The sequence below is a fragment of the Coccomyxa subellipsoidea genome (genome assembly GCF_000258705.1).
Source record: "Coccomyxa subellipsoidea C-169, whole genome shotgun sequence".
NCBI classification, from domain to species: Eukaryota; Viridiplantae; Chlorophyta; class Trebouxiophyceae; family Coccomyxaceae; genus Coccomyxa; species Coccomyxa subellipsoidea.
In genome coordinates this window covers 2,708,465-2,732,755 of record NW_005178042.1, presented here as the reverse complement: position 1 = coordinate 2,732,755, position 24,291 = coordinate 2,708,465, and the positions used below count along the sequence as shown (strand labels likewise).

Genomic DNA, 24,291 nt, shown 5'->3' with positions numbered 1-24,291 from the left:
TTTGCTGTTCATTTCCAGCTGTGCTCGAGTTATTTGTGCAAACTTGCAGAGTTATTTTGCATGCATGCGCTTCTGGGGCTTTGTGATGTGGCGAGGGATCAACACAAGTCCCCACTCTACAGGGTCAACCAATTGCATGCCTGGCATATTCAGATGACATTGTTTGATGCTGGGTGACACCATTTTGAGGGTTGGAACTTACAAGCTGAGGCATACATTGATGCACTGCCAATTGCTTTCAGACTCCGTTTTTCCTGAAGGGAGAATAAACATGTAGTAGCCCTGTATGGAAGTTTTTTGGTGTACAGATGGTTGTAAGAAAGCTCAGTCAAGACACTTCTACACATTTTGTCAAACCTCAACGCAATGCCTTCTGTCAGCTTCCCTTTTCAAAGTTTTCAACAGAGGAATTTCAATGCTGAGTGCCAAGGTTCAATTCTGTCTGGTGCAGTACGTGTGATGCAAGCTGCTCATGTGATGGTTGGCTGGCGGTGAACCGGCAAACGCTTCTGATTTGTCGGCCCCCAATGCTTCCTGCTCCGATCCTGCAAACCACACCCTCTTGATCTCAGCCCCTTGAATTCCTGATCTGGTACAAAAGGTGGATTACAACACACTGTTCAGCCGGCACCACGTCTGTGCTAGGGAACCCAGTGGTCAATCACTGAACCAGCCTGCGTGCCGCTGAGACTGAGCCAGGTCAGATTTGTGCATTTGATAGGATGCCGCAACTAGAGGTCAGACTGGCCTCAGGGTCCTGTGAATTTTACCTACCTGCTCCTGATCCTGGTCCCGCCGGTTGCTCTCGCACATGGCTCGCAGCGTCTGCAGCTCGCGCTCTATCCAGGGGCTGTCCATCCCAGCAGCCCCATCAGCCGCCGCCCTCCTGTGCGCAGGGCTCCTGTCCCGCCCATAAATCTCCACCTCTTCCGTCTGCAGACAGCATCAGTATTGCGCTCGCCACATGTCTGCAAGGATATTGCTTTCTGCCCTTTTCTGCTGTCTTTCCTGCAGGAAAGTGCCTTGCTGCCCAGATATGGGTTGTGACATCCCTCTAGGTGGGACCACATCTGATGAGCCCTTCACATCTTGGAGGAGGTAAGGTAAGTAGGTGAAGGGAGACCTCTCCAGCAGGATGGAGCTGGAGAGGCAATACTGAGGCGCAGAAATTTCAAGCATGAATTCCAGTGAACAGCGCACAAGTTCGGGGTCGGCAGGGTGCATGGGGTTAGTCACCTCGCTGTCATCGACGGCGGCCGAGATCCACATCTTGACTGGGCTGCGCAGGGGCTTGGGCACGGCCTCCAGGGGCCCTGCAGCCTTGGAGCAGCAGGAGCAGGTCCTCTGGCTGACTCCCTGCAGCGTGCGTGCCTGCTGCTCCTTCAGCCTCCTGCACGGGCCGCACAAGGCTCAATTATTGTCCATCTCCTACTTTCAGAAGTGTGGCCAGCAGAACAGCAGCAGCAGTGCCGGCTGTTTGGTGCATACCTTCCTGCAACAGATGTTAGACTTGCAAAACTCAAACATTTGACTCCCGTGCATTGTCCATGTCAAGAGCAGGGCTGCATCAGAGCATGATGCACCTCAGAGCCACTTCATGTCTGAGGTCATCTGAGGCATTAGGGTCCAGAGGAATACATGTCTGCACCCAGCAAACCCTTCATAACATTCTAAATCCGGCAGATCCATTGCAGCGTCCCCCTGAGGGTGTTGGGAAGTGTCACCCGAGCTCGGCATGCAGGGCGTCCATCTCGGCGGCCTTGACAGCCAGCTCGGCCTTGAACATGGCGGCCGCCTCCCGCAGCGCGCACTCCAACTCCCCAGCCCGCGCCAACGCAGCCGCCTCCGCCCTGCGCGCCTGCGCCACCGCGGCCGCCGCCTCGCCTGCAGCGCGGCCAGCGCATGTCAGTAAGTCGATAAACATCCCTTCACGCATGCAAATCTTGGCAGGACATCAACTGAGCTGGTCTGTGCAGTTGACAGGTGCACGTCAATGATTCCCTGACATGTTTTAAAGGGCTCTTGAGCGCTCCTCACCAACCCATTTCCTTGGACAACCATACAGCACCGCCACGGCCTCCCCATATTCTCCCTTCATGCTGGTGTGCACCAGGGGGTCTCGATCAACCTAAATAACATGACAGCACCTTTGGCGCGCTTGCGCTTCTCGTCCTTCTTGGCGGCGGCGGCCAGCTTGTGCGCGAGGGCCGCCAGCCGCCTCTCCATGTCGGCGCGCGTCTCGTTGGCACCAGCCTCGGCAACCGTGCAGCGTTCCCTCCATCGCGCCTCCTTCCTGCCAGCATCCAGCTCCGCCTGCGCCAGCGCCTTCGCCGCCTGCGCCTCCAAGCTCGCCCGCTCCTGGGTTACAGAACATTTCACCCTGAGCCTTACCAAGGGAGTAGAATAGTATGGGGCAACAAGATAGAGGAGAATAGTATAAGTGCAAGTATGGAGTTCTACTCCCCTTGGCCCGCCATTCACTCTTCCAGCCTGTTAGACTCAAAGCGATTTGCTTACGACAGCCCCAAGTACTGTATCCTGATTTCTAGGATTCTGAGTCTTAAAGAAGCCTTACAACTCATAGTAAGTGTTTCTCGCAGAAGGTTGATTTCCCGAGGTGCACTGTTCCAGGAACTTCAAGCCTTGAAGCAATCAATCTGGGACAGAAAAAGCTATGCATTGTGTTGCGGTGGGCCTCGACTATCCCGCCACCACAGACAGCTCTTAGAGTTTGATAAAAGAAGGTGGCCCAGAGAGAGAGAGGTGCCGTGCCTGGTCCCAGCGGCGCTGCGCGGCCGCGAGCTGCTCTGCGCCGTATGCCTGCGCGCGGTCGAGCGCCGCCTGCCACGCCGCGCCGGCCGTCGCGCGCGCGTCCTCCCACCGCCGCTCAGCCGCCTCCTTCTCCGCAGCCCACTTGCTGCCCGCCTCCCCCAGCCGCGCCTCCCACCCCCTGCAGCCGCCAAACATTCCACCGTCACTCTAGTGTGTGACTCACACACACTCCGACGAGCAATGCCCTCATCGCAACCCATCGGCTCTGATGAGCAATTGTGGGGCACAGCAGCTGTAGCTTAGGACTGTTCTTGAAGACTATTCTTTGTACCACTCTCCAAGCAGCGCCTGTGTCAATGAGTGCCGAAGAATTTCGCGTGCAACATTCCCCAAACGATGTTGTCCCAGCAATTTATCATTCCCAGGTGTCTGAGTGGTTTCGATACAATGGGTTTTGGGCGGTGTGAGCTCATAGCTGCGCATCACAGCGCTCCGGTGCCTGGGGCAAGCGTCGGTCCAGCATGTATCAGGGGTGCCGTCCTAATGCTCTCGTATACACCAGAGTCCATATTCAACAATGACAGGGTGAGCTCACTGCTGGGCATGAAGCTGTTGCTGCAGGGTGTCCAGCTGGGCGGCCAGGTCAGCCTGCAGACCACGGTGGGCCTCCTCAGCTTGCGCCAGCCGCAGCCGCCACTCACCCGCCACCTCGCCCGCCTGCCTCGCCGCCTCTTGGTGCGCCTCCTCCAACCTGCAATGTGCCATTTGTTAGCATATTGTCAACCGCCTGCAGTCAGCCTACGGTGCTCCATTATGCTACAATGGATGCCATGCAAACTTGATATATGGAATACAAGACAAAGCAAACAACCTGAGGATCTGAGGATCTCAGAGGGATTTGGATAAAATGGCATATTGGCAATAGCTGTCAACCTGTAGTAACACGGACCTCTTGCACTATGCTTGTACAGAATCATGTCGGGTATTGGAGCGCTCACCCTTTGGCCATCTTGCGCTCGGCAGCCCTGATCCGGTGAGCGCATTCCTGCTCCATGCGCTGCAGCCGCTTCTCATAGTCCCTCGCCAGGTTGCCTCGCTCCAGGGCCTCGGCCGCAGCTGCAATGCACCACTTTTTCTTCTCACATCTGCCTTTCTTCAGTTTTAGTGCATGCTCTGCTCTTTGCACGAGTACAAGACAAGGTTGAATGAAACACAGCTTGGACAGGGGAGCACCTGCGGCAGCGGAAGCACTGGTGCTGGCCTGCCGCGCCTGCTCAGATCGGCTGGTCTGCTCCTGGAGTTGAACAATTTTGGCGCTCAGCTCCGCCACCTGCTCTTTGTTCCTTTCCCGCTCCTGAAGACACCAGCAGAACTCTCAGACACCTTTTATGCTATGGGCACTCACACATTGACGCTTTGCATGCTGTTCCCACAATGCAAAGCAGTGGTATAGCAGACACAGGACGCCACCTGCGCAGCCGCCTCGGCCCGCGCAGCTGCCTGCTCTGCCAGAGCCTGCGCGCCGGCCAGCTCGGCCCCCCGCTCTTCCAGCCGAGCCTGCAGCGTGGCGATGGCCGCCGCGTCGGCCGACCGCGCCGCGGCCGTCTCGGCCCGGGCGGCCTCCGCCTCACGCCGCGCCTGCATGCAGTCGGCATGGGCGGCGGCGGCCGCTGCCTCGGCCTCCCGCCGGCACTCGGCGGCGGCTGACTGTGCGTTGTCGGCCGCGCGTGCGGCCTGAGCGTCGGCCGCAGCCCGGGCGGCGACGATGGTTTCCTCGCACTCCTGCCGCATGCGCGCGGCCGCAATGGTGGCCTCTGCGCGTGCGGCGCCGGTCTCTGATTGCACCTCCGCCAGCTTCTGGCGGCCCTCCTGCACCGCTGCGGCCGCCCTTGCCTCAGCGCCGTCCCTGGCGTCTTCCAGCTGCGCTATCCTTTCCTGTTATGCAGTGATCAACAAAACCTCTGTCACAAGTGCCAGTGTGATCTATTATATTGGCAGCACATTGCGGAGTTTGTGTTACCAGTTGCTTTGGACCGATGGACAATGCAACAGGTAACGCCTCTGTCACCAGTGCCAGTGTGACCTGCAAACAATGCCAGCACAGCGCGGCCTTTGTGTCACTAGTTGCTGTTGCACCAGGGGCTTGTTCGAGGGCAGCTGCGCGCACCTGCAGGGCATCGATTTCTGCATTGCGCGCTGCCAGCTCATCCTCGCATGCCTCCACCTGGGACTGCGCCATTCGCACCAGGGCCACCTGGTCCTCGTATGCCTGAGTTAACACCCCACTTGTCAGCATCGCCAAGCCATGCCTCCCAAGGGAAGGAGAAAAGCATGGAAGGGTACTGCAGGGCTCTGTGCGCAGGTTGGGTGTGCTCACCTGCCGTGCCTCTGCTTTGATGAGCTCCTGCTCCTCCCTGCTGGCTGCCAGCTCCTGCTGCAGCTGCTCGATGGCTGCCTGTTGCACCAGGTTGCTCTCAACTGGGCGGAGACAATAGAAGACTTCTGTAGACTAAGTCGAGCTTCAATGCAGATTGAGAGTGCATACAAGATGTGCTAGATTGGTATCAGCGGAATGTTGTCTTGCAGTAGACATGCCATGTACCTTTGTTCTGTACAGCAGCCTCCCCCGTTCTTCAAGTTCAGCATCCCGTTGCCTTAAGATTGCCTGTACAGAGCAACTGAGTTCTTAGAAGATTTGAGTTAACACAGACCTTTTAGTGAGCTGAAGCCAATGCAAAACAGGCTTGTTATTTTGTTGAACATCCATCCATGGTCACCTGCAAAGATTGTTCAGCTGGTTGGGCAGATTCCGGCCCCCTGAACTGCATGTAATCTTCCGGAAATTCCATTGTGACGGGCAATCCCACTGCAGCTTTGCCAATCTTGATGGCGTTGGTCAGCATCCCCCAGGGCTAGCTCCTGCCCCAACAAGTGGAAGGGCTCTTGGAGACCCTGAACGCTTGTTTTGCAGGTGGAGTCCGCAACTCGCATACATGGAATATTTGCACGGAACGGAAGAATCACACGACACTTTTCGAAGTGAATTCCAAGAATGCACCTCAGGGTTGACCGTGCCGAATTTGTCCCACTTGGCGAGAACGAGTTTGAACGGGAAACCCGCCAAGTTAGGCCACCATCCTCCGCCGAGCAGTCGCACGTGCGGCATCGGAGGAATTCTCTTAGATCAGAAGCAATCGCACGAATGGAGGTGTAGGGAAGGTGGTGAGATGATCAAACAGCTCCGATTAGAGGCCCATTTGAGCCCTGCCTCCAATCGTCAACACAGTCGCTGTGTGACTTGCAGATCCCTCAGAGGTGCCAACACCTTACGTCATTTGAGAGTGATGTCCCAGGCAAAGCACTCAGATTCAGAAGCAGCAGTAGATGAGATGAGGAGATCAGAGGGCCAGGGATTAGCATCGTCACAAGCCCTTGCTGATGACGCCATCATCTGGGCTAGTCTCCATGGACTGGTGCGGGTCGGCCTTATGAAATAAGGCTTACATCCAATAAATTGTTAGATGCTCTACATAATTTTGAATTGCTATATCTTTGCCGCATTAGCAGCAGTGCCTTCATTTGGCTTCAAGGCAGGTATTTGTCGCTAGTACATAGTACATAGTCAGCTACCGATGCTGAAACAACTTGACTTGTGGCTTTATGCACAGCTCGTGGGTCTGGGGGACGAGCAACGCCCCTACGCCCTCACGCACGCACCCATCTCAGTCGTGCCAGTCCCCTTCCCGAGGGACAGCTTCCAGAAGGCCCGCGCAGCCATGCAGGTCTTTAACAAGCTCATTGACCGCGTCAGCCGCGATGGAGATTACCTGCAGCGAACCCTGCAGCCTGCAGCAGAGTTTGATGACTTCACGGTGCGTGAATTCCTGCTGATCTTGCCATGCATGGACGCACAGCCTCCTGTCTGCAGAAGAAGGGTGCACCTAATCTGGAGCGGCCATGAATCTTTGCTCATGCATGCGCAGGCAAAGCTGCTGGAGGTGTACAGGCATACAGAAGGTATCAGGAATGCCCGCGCAGCTGATGAACTAGTCCTGGCCATCAACCGTTCTGACTACATGCTGGATGAGCCATCCAGCACCCTCCTGCAGGTCTGTCCTTGCCAGCAGCACCTGTACTCCCCCATGACACAGGGCTGGGTCCTTGCAAAAATTGCTTGTTAGCATTTTCAAGCCAGGAACTCATCTGCTCAAGATTAGGCAGAGACTCAATTGGATGTACGTCCTGGACTTTGGTCTGTGCTGAATCTTGAAATGCTTGATTGGGCCACATTCCCACCGGAGCCTTGGAATTGTGGGCATTCATAGATTCTACAGCCAAGCTATGCCTGTGGTCCTAAGGATGCTGTGGCTGTGCTGCCCAGGTGGAGCTGAACACCATTGCATCGTCCTTTGGGTGCCTGAGCACGCTGGTCAGCCGTATGCACCGGCACATATTAGAGCGCTCTGCGCAGCCCGGGGTGGACCTGGGCAGACTTCCTGAGAACCATGCGACGGAAGAGATCGCGGACGCCATCGGTGCTGCCGTGAGTGAATATGGCGCGGAGGAATCTGTGGTTCTCTTTGTTGTGCAGCCCAACGAGCGCAACAGCTATGACCAGCAGGTGCACAGTCCATATTCAAATTCACGTTTGACAGCTGTCTTCTCACTTGGGCAAGCACATGCGTTGCACTAAGTGCAAGTGTTGGCCAGATTTGTACAGATGTGCATGCTTTTCATTGCACCCCAGGAGGCCCCAGACAGATTCCTGGCACGTCCAGCACTTGTGAGCAGCCATCAGTCGCACGTGTCACCGCTGACTGGAAGCTGGCTATGGCTGTGCAGTGGCTGCAGCAGGCGATCTGGGAGCGACACAAGATTCGTACTGTTCGCTTGACACTGGCACAAATAGCTGAGCGAGGAGCGCTTGATGCAAACGGCCAGCTCAGGGTGGATGACGCGGAAGTGGCTGTGGCATACTTCAGGGCTGGTTACTCACCCGATGACTACCCCACAGATTTAGAATGGAAGGCCAGGTGTGACTCCGCACTCCCTTGCATTCTTGTCCTAGGCTTCAGACACAGTTAGTCTTGGTACAGAGTGAAAAGCTGTGTCCGCCGCCACCTTAACACCGGTACATGCCAGAATGAAGCACAGCACTGCTATTTCAAATGGCACTTGGAAGGGGGGTTTCATTTTGGCGGCGCAAGGGGCATCAACCTAGATTGTGGATGTCCCTCTTTGTGTATTCGCCCTCTGTTCATTGTCAATCAGGTGACATCTAGGTGGGGCACCCAATGACAGCATGCATAGCAGGGACGTGTGAAAGACAGGCAAAGTGGCACTACAGCTTATTGAATCTTGAGAGACATGACAGGTAAAAACTTACCTCCCGTCATCTGAACACAGGGACTCAAACAGTCACTTTGGTGCTGGGTGCAGGGAGATGCTGGAGAGCAGCCGGGCGGCGCAGTGCCCGTCGGTGCCGTACCAGCTGGCAGGTGCCAAGAAGGTGCAGCAGGATCTGGCAGGGCCGGGCGTTGTGGAGCGCTTTGTGGACGGCCCCGAGGAAGCTGCCCTCATCCGCGCCTGCTTTGCCGGTGCGCCTGCTTGCCTCAAGCCCTTCAGATTGAATATACACACCAATGAATAACCCAACGATTGCCTTTTGGAGGTTCAGGGTCCGGGCAAATGAAGCGCACGACACAGCAGATGTTCGGCTGTGGGGCATGGGAAGGCAGCATTACAACGCATGCATAAACGACCCTGCCCTGGGTACTGAATTTGTGACTTCAGAAGCAGGGCCCTATATCATAGTGTGCAGCCAAGCATACTTTATATTGCTAAATAGAGGCCCTGCATTGCGACTGCAACCCCAGGATGCCATTCATATGTCGCCCAAAACGCCGTTGAGCAGAGTTAGGTCTTGCCTTGCAAGGCAATTCTCTCAACACCGCTGCTCTGACAGCAATACTGTGGCTGCGCAAAAGGCCTGTGGAGCCTGGATGATGTGGAAGAGGCGGCCACAGCGGAGGTGCTGGCGCGCGCAGAGGCCAGCCCAGATGACTACGTGCTCAAGCCGCAGCGCGAGGGCGGCGGCAACAATCTCTATGGGGCCCAGATCGTGCAGAGGCTGCAGCAGCGCACCGGTCTGGCCGCCTACATCCTCATGCAGCGCATTCGGCCGCCCATCAACAGGCGTGCCTCTGAAAGCTCCAATTTATTTCTGAGTCTGCCCACAATTGGACTCCCACGATAAATTCACTTCACACTTCCTGCAGCGGAGTGCGTGCATAGCATTGCATTGCATTCCTGTTAGCCTGTTGGTGTCATGTGCTGATGCAGAGGGTGTCTCTCATGGCCATCACATGCAGTAACAAGAAGCCTAGTCAGCTTCCAAGCTCTCTCTTTTGACACGGCCCCTGAGTAGCACCCTTTTGTAAGTATTCCTACTGCCTTGTGCCAGCTAATCAAGCAAGCTTTTTATCTTGCTGGTGCCTGTGGTGTGCACCACATGGTGTGCCAACCTTTAAAAAGCTTAAAAAGGTAGAGGAATGAGCAAGAGGTGGTGTGGGATTGAGCAGGTCGACGCTGGTGAGGGAGGGCCAGGTGATAGAGGTGGACACGCTATCAGAGCTGGGCATCTATGGGACCTTTGTCCGGAGGGGGGACAGAGTGATCCTCAACAGGGAGGCGGGGCACCTGGTGCGGACCAAGGCGGCCACTTCAGATGAGGGCGGCGTCGCTGCCGGCTTTGCCGTCCTGGACAGCCCCTACCTGACCGGCTGACTTGTCTGTGCATTAATTCGTCTCGCTGTGTCCTGTCCTCTTGCCATGCTGGACAGCCCCAACCTGACTGGTTGATTTGTCTCTGCGTTTGATTTGTCTGGCTGTGTCGTGTCCTGTTGCCGTGCTTGCGGAAGGCTGTTGCCACAATTGGCTTCCCAGGCCAGCCTGAGGTAGGCCCTCTGATTTTGGTAGTCAGGGAACTGATAACAGGTCTACTAGGATCTAGGACCTGGGACCCTAATTGTGACCTTCAATTTCTCGAGCGACTCTTAATCTAGTCCTGAGTGCATAAGCATGTTGGTATTGCAGACTATTCCAAATATGTTGAGAACCAGTATCAGTACAATTTGAAGTTGCTGCCTGCTAGCATTGCATGCATGCAAGCTCCCTGGGCCGGTACTGGCCGGTAGATTGCTCATGAAAGGCCTCTTTAAAGCTTCACTGAGTCACAGCTGGTTTTATTGCTCCATGTTAATGTACATGCATGAAATTTCTTCCTCTTTCAAGTCTGTCCTTTTAGGACGAAGGGAGGGCAGACGACACCTGTCCAATTACCAAATAGCTTCCATGTACCTGACGCAGCATGCATGCCTTTTCGGTGTCCATCTTCGACTCTGTGATCTTCAGGAAAGACTGCACTTCGTATTGAGCCGCGTCCCTCAGATTTGGAGTGAGGCTGCCAAAGTGTGTTGCTCATCAACGTCACCATGACAGACAAGGTTGGAACAGAGGCCGACAAGCTGCCAGCCACGGGGCAGGTACGGAGTGATGAACTCGCTTTGGGAGTCCTACCTCGTTTGCCACCTCGATCGTCGCCTGAAGTCGGGGAAGGCTCGTGCGATGGATGCTTGCAAAGACTCCGAGACGATCTCCAAAATCACCTCGGACACTGGCGAATTCGGAGGGGTGATATATCTGATAGAAGCATGGCTGTGGCTCACAGGCTGGTGATCAGAAGGTTGAGAACAAGGGCGACGATTTGCTGGACGTGAAGGCCGACCAGGCCCTGCACGGAGGCACAAACATCGTCCCTGAAACGCACTCTGCTGCTGTGCCTGTGGAGAAGATCAGTACGCCTGTGCCTGGCGTGCAGCCAGCAAGTGGTACCAGCAGGTAAACGCCTGCAGCTGTCCCCCAGCTCTCTTGCCACTTTTCCTTACTGCATCACACCCAACGACCATCTCAGTACTCACTATCTGGTCACTGGCCAGACAATGTGCAAATGCAGTGGTCTCCAGCCACAGATGCAGCCTGCAATATGCTGACTCTTAAGCGCTTGAGAAATCGCTGTTCATGCAGACTTGCATACGGCGTGGAGGTGTCTCAAGCAGAGCTGGGTACTGGCACCAATATTGGTGAGGTTCCGCAGCATGCTGGCTTGCCAAATGTCATGCTGCACAGGATTGCGCCATGCAAGCATGTGCTCAGGAATTGTGTGAGGAGTGGTCCTAGGCCTTCGAGCCCGGCACGCAGTGCCTTGGACAGGATCGTGGATTCTGGTTCTTCTTGCCCATCACGGTGTCATGCCATCGATGATATCAGTGATGATATTAGTCAATCAGTAAATTGATCAGTAATCCCTTGGCAGCCATACCAACTATGGCTTCGATCTTGCAGGGAAATGACCAGCGCAAGGATCTCCAATGGAGATTCTCCATTGAAGAAAGCGCGGCAATGCCGAAAGATCGTGGCTGAGAGGTGCAAGCAAAGACAAGCAAGCTTTGGTGGCCCATCCACCAATTCCATGCATGCAAACTCTTCAAGCCACTGCCAAAGAGTGAGAGATTTGCAGTGTGCGGGTGTCCTACTATGCGGGTGCAGAATCTAGATTGACGACTGGATGCAAACAAGACAATCAATGTGATCTCATGCCTTGTTATATTGCTGGCTACCTTGCAAGGCTTGCTCGAGCGGGGGTGGACGCCCTCCCCTCCACGCATGGGTTTTTGACATCATATGAATCAGACTACCTTTATGTTCTTTGGATTCACAATGTCAAGGGATAAAGAATGCCTGACACAAACGTGAAGTGTAATCTGTTGCATACATCCAATATCGCTTGGCTCTGAGTCAGTGTTAACAACACTGACCCAGTGCCACTCAGTGAGCAGCCGCTGCTCGGAGCAGCTCGGAGCTCTCGCAAATTTGCTAATGCAATGTGGTGAGCTCTTGGCATCAAGGTGTGGATACCTGAAACTCGATGATCCATGCAGCAGTGTCTTCAACCATTCAATCCCTTGGTTCAGGGGCATACTTAAAGTGCTAAAAATAGCTCGTAACGGGCCACGTAACGTCACCTTTCCCTCCATTCTTTGTGGCCCTACAAATTGCTGAATTAGTGTAGTGCTCACACGCCAGTTCAAACTGTCGGAGGCAAGCTTTATGATTGTGCACCAGAGTGACCGTTCCTACTTCATCTGAAGTCTTGGAGCGCACATTCATTTCCTCAACACTTCGGAAATCCCTTGACAGAAGTACCATTCAATGGCTGCTTCCTGGCGATGCACAAAGAATCTTCCTTCTCAATCAAATGATAGACATCTGTCACACCATCGCAGATGTCTTCGTTCAACAACGAAGGTCAGGCCAAAAAGAACATTAGGATGACAAGGATGGGATGAAGCAGTTGTTTGAGCTGTGCTCCTTCCTTGGTAGTGTGCTCCTTACTAAACACGAGGTTATTTTCTTTAAACCAGATGGGTACTAATGTCTCAAACTTTCCTCTGTCCCCGCAGTTGAGAGCGAACTTGTTTTTTGGGGAAGATGACTTGAGTTCAAGTACAAATCAGAGCGAGGAGGTACAATTTTGAACTTGCTGTCCTGTCAGTGAATGCTCAACGACTTCCTACTGCATCTTTGATGGAATGAACTGACTGTACTGCAATGTTCTTGCCTACTGCAGCAGGTTATCACATTTTTGACAGCGACAGGGTTCGTGCAGCTGCCCAGCAGACCATCCTGGCATGTAAGGGGCAGGAGACCAACCCTTATTTGTTTTAAGTGGAGTCTTGTGATGGTGTGGCATCGCGATCATCGTGAGAAAACCTTGTACTGGCAGTATGCGTATGAGGAGCGTTAATCTGCAGGTCCCTCGAAGGATGCTGACAATGGAGCCCCTTCCAACGGAGCAGGAGCAGGGACTTTGTGTGGGAGCATCCTTCCGGATAGCGGTGAGCAGCGTTCAATCTTGTTTGCTTGTCTGCATCGCCAGTTGGCACGCCAGGCTGGAGCCCTCATATGCCTTCCTTGCATGCTGCAAAGCACTAGTTGGGCCATCATGTGGCCAGCTTGCAAGACAACCTTAATTCTGTTGCTCAGATCGAGGTCCTTGATCGGTCACAGCACTGTCTGAAGTGTGATGTGTACCGGCAGGCCACGAATGGTGCAGACCCCAAGCGCCGCCTCCATTTGCTGGGCTTCTGCAGATCGGTGAATAGCCTTTCCGAGGTGGTGGAAGATGCCGTGCTGCGCAGAGGCGGCTCCGTCATGCTGCACCATGTTGAAACCAAAAGGCATGTGGTCCCACCCATGACACAGACTGCTGCATGAGCAGACTGCCACCGATGAGCGTTCATGCACATAACCTTCGAATTTATTATGCTGTCATATAAGTTCTGGATTCAAGCTACTGCTGACCTGGAAAAAGATGGTGGCTATTGATATTGACTTTGTTCTGGGCTGTGCAGCGGCGTCCATGAAGTGTTGAAGATGACCGTTGCAATCCCATTGCTGTATGGCATCCCTCCGGAATATGAGTACCTCAGGTGCGCTTAAGAGTTGCGGCCTAGCACCTCATAAGCAGCGTTTCACTTCTGTCCAACTGAATGTGATTGTTGATTATGACAGCTATGCTCAATCGGTGCAATTTTGCGGAAACAGGTCTGCCATTTCGTCTGGCGGTGGCATTGTTGAGAAGATGTCGCGGCAGTGGCACATGTATTGAGACAGGCTTTATGGCCAAGGCAGGTTCCCTGCTTCTCGGTGGTAGTTGAGGTGATATCAGCTCTTGCAGTCAGATAATTTCTGTACATTGGCTGTATCAGTAAGTGAGAAAAAAGTTGCCGTGCCTATAGTGTATGTATGTACCCATCTTATGATTGATGAAGAGGTGGCGGATCATGTACTGCGCACCAAATTTGAGTCTGAGTAGCCAGGCATTGATACCCTGGGCATGTACCAATAGGGAGTTGACCATTTGCGGCAAGAGGAGAGCTGCACTTGGCTTTGTGTGTGCACTGCTGTTCAAGACAACAGATCTGCAAATGACAATTTTTTGCTTTGCTGTACTGCACCCTGCCCTTCTGTGACACCACCTGAACAGAACTTGAATATATGTGTCCTTCTTTTTTTACTATCCTTTTCAATCGATTGGGCAAGTGATTCAGAAGCATCCGAGCCTCCCAATTGGGGCTGGCACGGGTGTTTCTGCTGATATGTTTCAGCCGCGGGCATGAACAGAGCTGTGGGTAAATTAGGTGTTGGACAAAGAAATGAAGAGGATCGAGGGAGAAGTTGACAGAGAGGTTATTATCGTGATTATGGTGATCACATGAACATGCAGGCCCAGAACATGAGCATCCGGGATTGGTAATTTCAGCACTGAGTACTGCAACTTCCTAACTTGAGTTGCCTTGCCACTTTCATTCCAAGAGATTTGGCCGAGCCTCAAGGATTGAGCTCAAGTGAGTGCATATTCATTGTGAAAGGGAATTTTGATGCTGTGGCAATCTGAGGGCGCGTGTGACCCGTGAAAATTTGAAATCCCATTTCAAATTGCAAATGAGTCATTGCCTGCCAGTGTCCAGCACAGCCTCAGGGACCCACTGGCACTGCGCATGCGCAGCCGATGCATGCATGCAGTCAAACGTCCAACTTGAAACTACTGTCAAAGTACTGTACATCACCATGCGGGCCCCAGGCCTGCCCTTCCGGGTCCAATCAGATCCGAACCCCGGCAGTGGCTGTCTGTCTTCTTTCCCCAAGATTAATCAGAACAGACAGCCACTGCAAGTGGCACTGCCAGTGGCCATATGGCAGCTGCGCAGCCGGCAGCCGGCAGAATTCAAGTGACTATCCCCGCACGCATCCCTCCCCGATTTCCACCCACTCACCTTTCTTGATCTTGATGGTACAGATATCAGAACCTGTCAAATCCCTGGCTTTGGTGTATACTTCGCAAAAACCCCTGAACCCTAATACAGTCATGGAGAGCGAAAGCTCTTGGTCGTCCACCCCTGTGCCTCTGCCACGAACCTGCAACGTTGAAACACGCCCTGGAAGCCCAATTATGCGTGACTGGAATTATCCAAGACAATCTGTCAGTATCAAGCGTTGAGTGGTGGCGTCTGGCCGTCAAAGAGTCTTAGTTATCTGTTATAGTTGTTCCAGCTAAGCAGAGAGAGCACGCAGTCTTTTCAGAGAGAGCTGATCCCTGGCTTCACAAGTCATTCTATGAGGAGCACACGCCATGTTGTTTCCCTGATCGCAGCCAGGCAAACGTGCTCCTAGCTCTGGCGCAGGATGCAGGAGTTTGTTCAGAGCCAGATGTTTATTGGTGAAGCGAAGAGGGGCAGCCCACATGCATGCAGCAATGAGAGTGGATACTCCGGATGGGTCTCAAGGCCAGAGCTGCCTCAGTGAGTGTGCATAGTTCAGCAAATAACACGGCTTCTCCGCTCAGCAGCGGTCGTAGAGGTTTTCCCCATTCCGGCGAGATGTCCGGGGAGGACCTCGCCCGGTCAGACTCGTGGGAAATGTTTCCCGCGGGTCTGAAAGTGCTAGTCGTGGACGATGACCCGCTGTGCCTTAAAGTGGTGGAGCACATGCTGCGCCGCTGCAACTATCAAGGTCTGGCCACGTTACCTTGTTGAGCGAAGATCGGAACCGTTGCTTGTCTGCCTCTGCGACAGACTCATTGTTGATGGGTCGACGCACCTCTGGGCAGTACGTTTTGGCAATGTAGGACCTGTTCAAGACCATAAAGCCCTGACAGGTTTTCGTCCGTATGTTTTTGCAGTGACGACTTGCCCCAATGGGAAGGCCGCGCTGGAGAAGTTGCGAGACAGATCGGTGCATTTTGATCTGGTGCTATCAGATGTCTACATGCCAGGTGCGTGGACATGATCTTGCTCCACTTTATCTCTATTGCGTCTCCTGTGCAGAATTGCATCAACTGATGAGTACCTTCTGTTGGGTCAGATATGGACGGCTTCAAGCTTTTAGAGCACATCGGCTTGGAATTGGACCTGCCTGTCATCAGTAAGTTTCCCCCTCCGACTCTTCCCTATGTTTCGTTTTATGAGCCAGTCTGCATGTGTGCACCTGTCCATCCTGGAAGCTGTGTTTGAAAATACATTTCTATGTTGCAGTGATGTCCTCCAATGGCGAGACAAATGTTGTTCTGCGGGGAGTAACACATGGAGCAGTTGACTTTCTCATCAAACCTGTACGTGTTGAGGAGCTGCGGAACGTCTGGCAGCATGTTGTGAGGAGAAAACGGGACCAGGCAGGTCCCTCCATGTAGTTGTCTCTGTTCTTTTATGAATGTCGACTGTCTTTCCGCTTCACAGTACACAGGGTTGCAGACATTTGGTCCTGCTGGTGACTCCCTGATGAAGTGTTGCTTAGTCGCTTGAGTGTCACAGGCGAGGGACTCACGAGATATCTCAGATGAGGAGGGGACGGATGATGGGAAGCCCCGCGACAAAAAGCGGAAAGAGGTGATCTTGGGTTCCTTCTGATGCAGATCATGGGGTCCTTCATGATCTCATGCTCCAGCATGAATTTTGCTGCGGCTGCATGTTGTTCATCGCAAGCACACTTTGTGCCTGCTTCTGACAAGTGCTTTGGTGGGACATGCAGCGGCGGGACAGCGATGATGGGGTGTCAGCCAAGAAAGCTCGTGTGGTGTGGTCGGTGGAGATGCACCAACAATTTGTGCAAGCAGTGAACCAATTGGGCATTGACAGTACGTCCCGAAGCTCCCCAGCTGTTGCTGTGATGTCTTGTGGCTCCTGTGTGAGTTTCCCTAGCAATGAGGGCAGCATAGTGTCTCCGGGCTTCATCGCTGGCTGTGGTTTTCCTTGCAGAGGCGGTTCCAAAACGGATATTGGATCTGATGAATGTGGATGGGTTGACGAGGGAGAATGTTGCCAGCCACTTGCAGGTACCACACCTGTCCATCTTTTCTCCTCTTTTTGCTGAGCTCATGTCAACATTGCCCAGGCGCTGCTTTTATGATTTTTGACTGATAGAAGGCCAACCCAGAAGGAGGGAGACGAATCGCCAGTGCAGTGGAGTGGGGCGGAGTTCATTGATACGGTGGGCTTGTGGCTGCGCAGAAATACCGGCTGTACCTGAAGAGGGTGTCAGGTGTGCACCCCTCGGGTGGGGCGCGCGGCAAGGGCGGCAAGGGCGGGGGTGACGCGGCGTTCCAGGCCCTGATGGGGGCACATGGTGTGATGCCCATGGCGCCCGGCATGCAGCCGGGCCTCATGGCCCCCGGCATGGCCCACCTGGCCTCGGCTGGCCCTCCCAGGGAGCTCATGCACCAGATGCAGATGCAGCAGGTAGTTTATTCTTCCGCCTGTGGCCGTCTCACGACTCAGTAGGAAGCTCTGGCCGTCTAGAATCTTTTCTGCCAGCTGGCAGCTCAACGCGCACGCAACCAGTTGTTCCCATGCTGATCTTGGCATCTAAACGTCAGGAACGGGGCCTGGCAAAAGAGGGGGCTGGTTTGCCAAGTGTCTACTGTGCACTGTAAACTGTGATCAGACAAAGAATTGCCTAGACTTGTTCTCACCAAGCTGGCAGCGTGCTCATGAATTGAGATCCTAATTTGCGGCTGCTGGTGGCTGCAGATGGGCTTGGGGGGACTGGTGCCGCCGGGGATGATGCCGGGCGTGGGCATGATGCCGGGGGTGGCCATGAACGGGCGCGCAGACTTCATGGGAGGCATGCATCAGCACCAGCCGCCTGTGCAGGCGCAGCACGCAACTGCGCTGCCTCTGGGCGCGCAGCAGCCGCAGGCGCAGCAGCAGCCCCAGCCTTGGCGCACAGCATCAATGAGCATGCCCTCCGGCATGCTCCCCGGCACCAGCGCGGGCCTCACCTCTCTCGGTGCATCGGCGCCGGCAGGGTTGGCCCCCAATGGCACCTTCAGCATGCCCATCCAGCAGGGTGCGTCCTGCACCTGTCTGAGTGATGACACTATCTTCTCAAGGCGGGCTGTTTCCCAGGGCCTCGATTTGAATGGTCACCTTGCAGTCAAAAAGGCGCCCATGGGATTTGGCGACGGTGCGAGGCACATGGCAGTGTTTTGCTGTGATTCAGCCAGCCGTGATATATTAGGATCTATATTTGAAACACCTGCACAATTGCTGCTAGGATCTCGCTGCTCTGCCAGAGTGGAGATGTGTCCGTGGGGGACCTTGACAATATATCTGGGGTTGATGTCTTCCGCATTACGTGTGGGTCTGTATGTCTGCAGGTCTGCCTTTTATGGATGGGCAGGACGCGTTTGGAGGCCCGGCAAAATACCAGCAGGGCTTGCAGAATGGTCGGAGCATGTCTGGCATGCTGCCGCACCAGCATCAACCCCATGTGAGCCAATCAACCCGGCAGGTGAGCCAGCCCCCTTTGAGAGGAATGTGACCTCTTAAGTACCCCTGGGTTCAATCTTAAACAGGATCGCAGCGTGTTCTAGGGGCCAGCAATCTATGAAGCATCCTGGGGTTTCAAAGCATCTGCGGAAATTTGACTAACTACCAGCATGGCTCACAGCATCATGTGCTGTAGCCTGGCTTTTCTGGACGCACCACAGAACTTACACTGACTGCGACCCTGATATCTGCTGTGCGCAGGGATTTGAGATGTCTGACATCGACAGCAACCTGCTTTACTGCCATCAGATGCCCTCTTCGGCGCCCCTGCAGCAGCAGCAGCCGATGCAGCATCTGCCGCCCGGCAGCCCCCAGAACGGCTGCCTTGGGCAGCCCAGTCTGCCCAATGTCAAAAGCGAGGGCAATATGGATGACCTGCTGAATATGTTTTTGCGGGTGAGCGCTCTACACTTCTTTCTCTTGTCTCGAGGGTTATATTTGATGTGGGGATCCCACTTCATAGTAGGGAGTGCCTACACGGAAGTCGATTGGGCAATCCTGTTACAGATCAGGGCACTTTTACTGCTGTGTCTGCACTGCTTGGAAGCATTGCTGTCTTGAGAGGGGTGGGGTGTGACGCGTGAGGACCTTGACTGTCTGCAGGAGTGAACAAGTCTGTACACAAGACTCTGTGTGGCGTGAGCGGCGTGCATCAACAATGAACACATCAGCAGCCGCCTGGAATTGATGGTCCGCGCCGCCTGACGTGCCCAGCCCTGGTGAAGCCGGCAATGACCTGCTAAAGGACAGGGCCCCTTTGTAAGAAGTGAGAGAAGAACACGCTGACATGGTTGTCCTGAGGGGACGTGTGGCAAGGAAAGAGTATTTGGTGTATTGTGCTGTCTCATTACTACCTCTACTGGGCCGTGAGAAACATCTGCATTTGGTCAGACACGAGCACAAGCACATCAGAGGATTGCTTTGCGATTCTTTTCATTCGGGAGTTTTGGCACGAGGAGCCTAACACTACATAATCCCAGGGCCCAAATTGGTGAGCCCTGCCGGCCAGACATCTGCCCAAGGGAATGCTGTCCCTGTTGTCCCGATTTGGTTCATGCCATTTTAGGTGTGTCTGAGCACCCAACAGGTTGGTGGCAAACGAGGGGTGATCTTTTAGGCCGCGGCGGCACTGATTGCACAATCAGTGCTTCTGTGCAGCAGTACATACTGCTGCATTAAGGTGTGAGATCTACAAGAATGTCAAGACTATCCATGTTGCGCAACTTCCTTGGAGCGTCAAATATGAAATGGAATCAGTTTTTGGAGTTGAGAGCGCAGTTTGTGAGCCGTTGGGATGTGAGGTTGTTGCCTGGCAGTCTTTATTATCCATCTCTCTGTAGAGCGCCAGCTGTGTCCGCTGTGAGCTAAATATGCACATGAGGAATGTGATGCGGTACACGACGTGGCAGACTTCTGCTGTCTGTTTTGGGTGAGAAGACCAGTGTCCTGCTGCATTCCGTCTGCATGGAGTGGATAACCGCCAGATGAAGAGTTGCTGCGTGACTGATGCGATTGCATAACGTTGACGGCGCCACTTCTCAAACAAGACGCAGTGTCGTGCAGTGATCGCTTGATTGTGTCCATGCCCACACAATATTGGGCGTTAATGCCACTGGCACTCTATTGATGTCAACATCCTGCCTAAGCAAGGATGAGTACTGCTTATGCTATATGGTGCATGTTCATCGATGCAGTGCATCAGATGCACACTGTAACGTGCGATATTTTTTGCAGTGCACTGCCCCGTGAGTGTCCCTGAATGTCGACAGCAATCTTTAGTCAAGGATGTGATCTCATGAGACGTGATGATATATCTAGCAAGATTGAGGGTTAAGTAACACAATTAAGGGCCCCGCCATGCACTTGCACTTGCTGAGGATAGCCTGCCTGGGAGAAGGCCAGCAGAAGCACTAGCAGGAAGCCTGCAGTGAAAGCCAGATGAAGCTGTTAAGGCAGACATCACTGCCAGTGATGCAAAGATGGCATGCTTGTCCAAGGAGATCCATGTGGAGATATTTCGGGTCCAGATTTGGCTTCGCGCGCCTCTTTAGCGGGTCAACGCAAGGGGCCAGAAAGCCTGCGCTGCCGAAAGCTGCTTCTTGCAACGGAGATTGTGGCGTTGGATTCGACATAACTCATTGTTCAGGTACTGCGGCGCGTCAGGGTGCGAGGGGGCCGCCAAGACTTGAGACACCTGTCGCTCACGGACCCCGATAATCACCCGGCACCCAACGAGGTTTCCAAGTCAGGGCCTCTGATTGCAGAACCAGTCTTCTATGGCCCTTTCTGCGACCGATTTGGGCATGTGAATCGTTGCCTTTGCCCAAGCTGGAGCAAGATGGTGGGGTTGGCAGCCCTCGAATTTAAGCAGGGAGTGGAGCTCCTCAGAGGAGGCTTTGGCGCCAGCCTGCGCCCACGGCGTCTGCAAAGGAGACAAAAATTATTTTGCAGCAGCCAGCAGACAGATTCCTTGACATTGTCCTGGTAAGGGCTTAATTGTCACATTGATTGTTCTCTAGCCTACCCCTGTGCTTCTGCTTCTGTCCTTTGAGATCCCACTCCATGCCTTTTGAAAGAGTCTAGTATCGTCGGACTTAGAAGAGGTGCCAGCACCTTTTTGCCGGTGCCGTGCCCTGATCTTGACATTACGTTACTTTTGGGATTGTGCCCTGTATCTCAATTCATTTTGGGAAGGCAAGATCCCCCGCCGTTCCTGCTTTACTAGTATTCACCAGATTGTTGAAGTGATGACATATAGATGTGTTCGTACGGGTGCTTCTGCTCAATGTTGACGAAGGTCTTTCCTGCAGGGCTGGAGTGGACAGGAGAACCGTCAGCCATGCATCGCAGAGGACGCGATACACAGTGGATTTCCACAAGGCCCCTTTCACTGGGCTGGGCTTGACCTTTGCGCCGGATCCTGAGACTGGGGAGGTGCGGCCTGCTCCCTCTCCCTTACGCCGCCCCGTGTGTGTCGGTGCCCCTTGTGTTCTCAGTCTTTTGGCACGTGTCATCCCTGTCTGTGTTGTTGAGACAGCTAGTCACTGCAGCAGCCACCAATTAATGTCCTCCTTCATTCAGTGTCCTCCTGTGCCGTGCAGTTTACGGTGAATGACATCATCGAGGACAGCCCAGCGGCCTTCTCCCAGATCAGGGTGGGGGACCGGCTCAGGATGGTGAGCTCAGCCTTTGATGGAGGAGCTGCCGCACTCCAGAGCCATCTCACAACGCACTCAAGGCCCAAAGAGCGGGTGTGTTTATCTGATCCCACTCCCTCACAAATCCTCAAATGTACAGCACAGCCATAGGGGGATTGATCCTTGCGGCTGCCTTGTTCTTTACCGGTTGCTTACTGCATAGTTACTTATTGGGGGCTCCCAATTTCATGAATGCCTGGATTGACTTTCGATACTGCGCCAGGTGAGGTTCTTATTTGAGAGGCCAAGCGTGTGGGAGTTGAGGCGGCAAGTGCGTTCAGTGCCATGCATGGGGTCGAGAGTGGGCGCAGCCACGACTGCTGCGCCGGATTCAACTGCTGCTGGAGGGTGGCACGCCGGACGCAGTCTGTACATTGCTTTCAGGCGGCCAGGACAGGTGCGCGCCCTGTGCCAGTCTCCTCTGACTGCTATCTCGAAGACTTGGCCGTTTGGTATGCTGAACATGATTGGGACATGGTAATCAGGAGCTCTACCAATGACCTGGTAATACGATTGGGAGGCCTCTTCGAAGTGGGCGTGCACGCAATTGTGCGCGGCAGCCTCAGGAGTATCAGAGAGAGGAAAAGAGGCAGGAAGGCTAGATCGTGAGTTGGTGCGCATGCTGCAGCAGGTGAGAGAGGAGAGGATGGTGGCAAGGCCCAGGAACCACAGCGAGCAGGCCGCACTGCTGAGGAATCTCATAGACGAGGCAAGCGAGCTGCCGCCCATTCCGCTGTCGCCTGCATACCAGCGGCGCTGGGCTCTCGAGTTTGAGGGCCAGTCCCTCAAGACGTACCGGAGGATGCCCGACAGCAGGTAATAAATGATGCCTGTTCTTGTACGCACCAATTCTTGTGCTTTAATAGCACTTTTTGAGTACCTAAGATGGTGCTGGTGTTTTTGCAGCAGGTGGTCGTGTGCTGGCACAACATTCACGTTCTGACAGATTGTGATGGTGTACAGATGGTCGATTGCATCGAGCCAGCTGACGAATGAGGCCTCGTCCAATATCGTGCCCCTGCCAGCATTCTTCCATGGGCACATGAGCTTGCAGAGCGCGATGCAGTCTAGTGCCGCGCTGCAGAGGCAGCTGCAGTCCACACAGGCCTTCTGTGTGCTCCCTTGGCTCGTCATGGCACCTGGGCAGCTAGGTGCGACACTTACACGCAGAGCCTGCCTTGTAGACAGATGAGCTCTTGACTATGGGTCCTACACCTGTACGTATTAGAAATATATTGCAATGTCTGGACAACTGCAGCATGAATGCTCACAAAGGGCTGCTGTGCTGTTGCAGGAACGAAGGATTTTGAGACGGTGGCCAGTGCGTGTGGGCTGACTCGCCTGCTGGATTTGGATCTGGACTCCTCCTACTTGGACGCAGATCTCAGCTCGTCGGGGGCCATCGATGGGGCAGCTGCTGCTGCTGCTGAACCATTGGCCCTGGCGCGCTCAGCAGCCGCGTTGCAACGCCTTGTAGTCAGGTGTGTGTCATCTGGAGCAGATGGACTGGCTGCGAAGATCTGGTCATCATACCAGATGTGTTTGTGAAGGCAAGCTTGGCGGGTCCACAGTGGAATCAGCTGTCTGGTGCTTGCGCGAAGGAAGCTGAAAGAAGTTGCAATTCTGGTGCCACAGGAGAGGTGGCGCTGGCATGGACTGCAGTGCATTGGAGCTCTGCTGCATACTGGTGCACACCGCGCAGACCGCTGCACAGACGAAGCTGTCGACTGTCCTGACAGCTTGGCTGCACTGGTATGGCCGCCTGGACCTGGAGACAGCCATCCAGGTCTGCCCATGCCCCTGCACTATCTTCCCCATTGCATTTTACTGCCCTGCAAGTGAAAGCAGGTGGCGTACCCCTTTCAACAAGTTGGGGACCACTAATCAGGCAATTTCACACCTTCTGACCCTGGCATCCATGAGCTTTTATCCTGTCGCCTGCCACCAAAACAGGGATACCTACCAACATTAAAATATTTAATATATAAGGGGTTAGGCTTGACAAACCTGGATCAGCCGCACCCCAACATATTGACTGTGACTGAGATGGGTAGTGGCTTGCAGGAGGCGCAGAAGGCGCTGGGGTGCGCGCCGGACGCGAGCACGGTGGCGGCAGCATCCAAGCTGCTGCTGGACCGGTTGTGTGAGCGGCGGCAGCGCGTGCGGCTGACGTGGCCGTATGGCGGCTACAGCATGGAGGTGGCGGGGGACGTTGTGGGTGGCTGGCATGTGCGCACGCCCCTGCGCCAGTGCCCCAACCAGGCCGGCTCCTCCATCGAGATCGCGGTGCGCCCTTACCCCGCCAATGCCTCTGCCTGGCAGCAGCATGTTGGTCATAGTCCCGTCACATGCGCATGAATGCCAACCATTGTTGTCGCAGAGGGACTCGTTGCAGTACAACATGTTGACACTTTCGCACAGACCTCAGAGAGAAAAAGGCGAATGCCTCAGTGCAGCCATCTCAGGGAGCATGGATGGAGATGGGGTGTGCTAAGGTGAGTGTTGGTTGCTGACGGCTGCATGTTTGGTCACCCAGGGCTTGGAGCCGGGTCCGTACCGCTACAAGTTCATTGTGGACGGCATGTGGGTGGTCGACATGGCGCTGCCTGCCGAGTGCGACTCGGAGGGGAACACCAACAACGTGGTCCATGTTCCGGACTGCTCCCCCGCGTCCCTCGCCCCGGCCCAGGCCTTGAGCCACGTCAGGCTGGAGGCTGCGCGCATGGCACTCGCCACCAAGCTCGGCATTGGTCTCAACGACAGGCGGCAATGAGCGCGGTCGCGCGGCTGCAATGTGCATTCGTTGTCGTTTTTGGGGGCTGCAAAGAGTTCGCCGCGCATCGCTGTCAGCACCACAAAACGCATCCTTTGCAGTG

General features: G+C 54.4%; 7 protein-coding genes across 7 annotated transcripts; 6 read left to right on the top strand and 1 right to left on the bottom strand.

Annotated features, from left to right (window-relative positions):
• Positions 1–470: 470 nt before the first annotated feature.
• On the bottom strand, positions 471–5,938 carry COCSUDRAFT_39202 (hypothetical protein; the record flags this gene model as incomplete). Its single annotated transcript, XM_005652061.1, has 13 exons — positions 471–545; positions 775–933; positions 1,201–1,390; positions 1,725–1,884; positions 2,148–2,380; positions 2,882–2,950; positions 3,368–3,523; positions 3,771–3,888; positions 4,006–4,126; positions 4,243–4,707; positions 4,940–5,041; positions 5,150–5,227; positions 5,831–5,938. 13 exons carry the CDS (start codon positions 5,936–5,938, stop codon positions 471–473), a joined length of 2,034 nt encoding a protein of 677 aa, XP_005652118.1.
• A 68-nt stretch (positions 5,939–6,006) lies between these two features.
• On the top strand, positions 6,007–10,006 carry COCSUDRAFT_52209 (glutathione synthetase). The gene is made up of 8 exons (XM_005652060.1): positions 6,007–6,245; positions 6,441–6,644; positions 6,756–6,881; positions 7,154–7,393; positions 7,615–7,805; positions 8,212–8,369; positions 8,760–8,967; positions 9,354–10,006. The coding sequence occupies exons 1-8, from the start codon at positions 6,117–6,119 to the stop codon at positions 9,556–9,558; spliced, it is 1,461 nt and encodes a 486-aa protein (XP_005652117.1). The 5' UTR covers positions 6,007–6,116; the 3' UTR covers positions 9,559–10,006.
• Positions 10,007–10,265: 259 nt separating this feature from the next.
• COCSUDRAFT_55570 (hypothetical protein) lies at positions 10,266–10,675 on the top strand (the record flags this gene model as incomplete). Its single annotated transcript, XM_005652059.1, has 2 exons — positions 10,266–10,316; positions 10,502–10,675. The coding sequence occupies 2 exons, from the start codon at positions 10,266–10,268 to the stop codon at positions 10,673–10,675; spliced, it is 225 nt and encodes a 74-aa protein (XP_005652116.1).
• A 1,362-nt stretch (positions 10,676–12,037) lies between these two features.
• Positions 12,038–14,335, top strand: COCSUDRAFT_52208 (hypothetical protein). The gene is made up of 7 exons (XM_005652058.1): positions 12,038–12,138; positions 12,294–12,356; positions 12,464–12,523; positions 12,645–12,728; positions 12,931–13,070; positions 13,245–13,322; positions 13,438–14,335. The coding sequence occupies exons 1-7, from the start codon at positions 12,043–12,045 to the stop codon at positions 13,499–13,501; spliced, it is 585 nt and encodes a 194-aa protein (XP_005652115.1). The 5' UTR covers positions 12,038–12,042; the 3' UTR covers positions 13,502–14,335.
• Positions 14,336–15,167: 832 nt separating this feature from the next.
• On the top strand, positions 15,168–16,804 carry COCSUDRAFT_11147 (CheY-like protein; the record flags this gene model as incomplete). Its single annotated transcript, XM_005652057.1, has 7 exons — positions 15,168–15,405; positions 15,575–15,667; positions 15,757–15,816; positions 15,927–16,067; positions 16,195–16,287; positions 16,400–16,525; positions 16,647–16,804. 7 exons carry the CDS (start codon positions 15,168–15,170, stop codon positions 16,802–16,804), a joined length of 909 nt encoding a protein of 302 aa, XP_005652114.1.
• Positions 16,805–17,718: 914 nt separating this feature from the next.
• Positions 17,719–19,216, top strand: COCSUDRAFT_32046 (hypothetical protein; the record flags this gene model as incomplete). Its single annotated transcript, XM_005652056.1, has 4 exons — positions 17,719–17,736; positions 18,047–18,180; positions 18,420–18,614; positions 18,822–19,216. Coding segments are annotated over 4 exons (353 nt in total), but the record flags the coding sequence as incomplete, so codon positions are not given.
• Positions 19,217–22,061: 2,845 nt separating this feature from the next.
• Positions 22,062–24,188, top strand: COCSUDRAFT_83460 (hypothetical protein; the record flags this gene model as incomplete). The annotated part of the gene is made up of 6 exons (XM_005652327.1): positions 22,062–22,231; positions 22,463–22,566; positions 22,797–22,888; positions 23,118–23,201; positions 23,462–23,701; positions 23,952–24,188. The coding sequence occupies 6 exons, from the start codon at positions 22,062–22,064 to the stop codon at positions 24,186–24,188; spliced, it is 927 nt and encodes a 308-aa protein (XP_005652384.1).
• Between the last annotated feature and the right edge of the window lie 103 nt (positions 24,189–24,291).

What these genes read in the sequence shown, in the direction of transcription:
- COCSUDRAFT_52209 (XM_005652060.1), top strand. Translation starts at nt 6,117, where the DNA reads ATGTCCCAGGCAAAGCACTCAGATTCAGAAGCAGCAGTAGATGAGATG. An exon ending in GGGCTAGTCTCCATGGACTG is followed by an intron (nt 6,246 to 6,440) that starts GTGCGGGTCGGC and finishes CTTTATGCACAG; the next exon opens with CTCGTGGGTCTGGGGGACGA. An exon ending in CAGAGTTTGATGACTTCACG is followed by an intron (nt 6,645 to 6,755) that starts GTGCGTGAATTC and finishes ATGCATGCGCAG; the next exon opens with GCAAAGCTGCTGGAGGTGTA.
- COCSUDRAFT_52208 (XM_005652058.1), top strand. Translation starts at nt 12,043, where the DNA reads ATGGCTGCTTCCTGGCGATGCACAAAGAATCTTCCTTCTCAATCAAAT. An exon ending in CACCATGTTGAAACCAAAAG is followed by an intron (nt 13,071 to 13,244) that starts GCATGTGGTCCC and finishes TGGGCTGTGCAG; the next exon opens with CGGCGTCCATGAAGTGTTGA. An exon ending in CCGGAATATGAGTACCTCAG is followed by an intron (nt 13,323 to 13,437) that starts GTGCGCTTAAGA and finishes TTGCGGAAACAG; the next exon opens with GTCTGCCATTTCGTCTGGCG.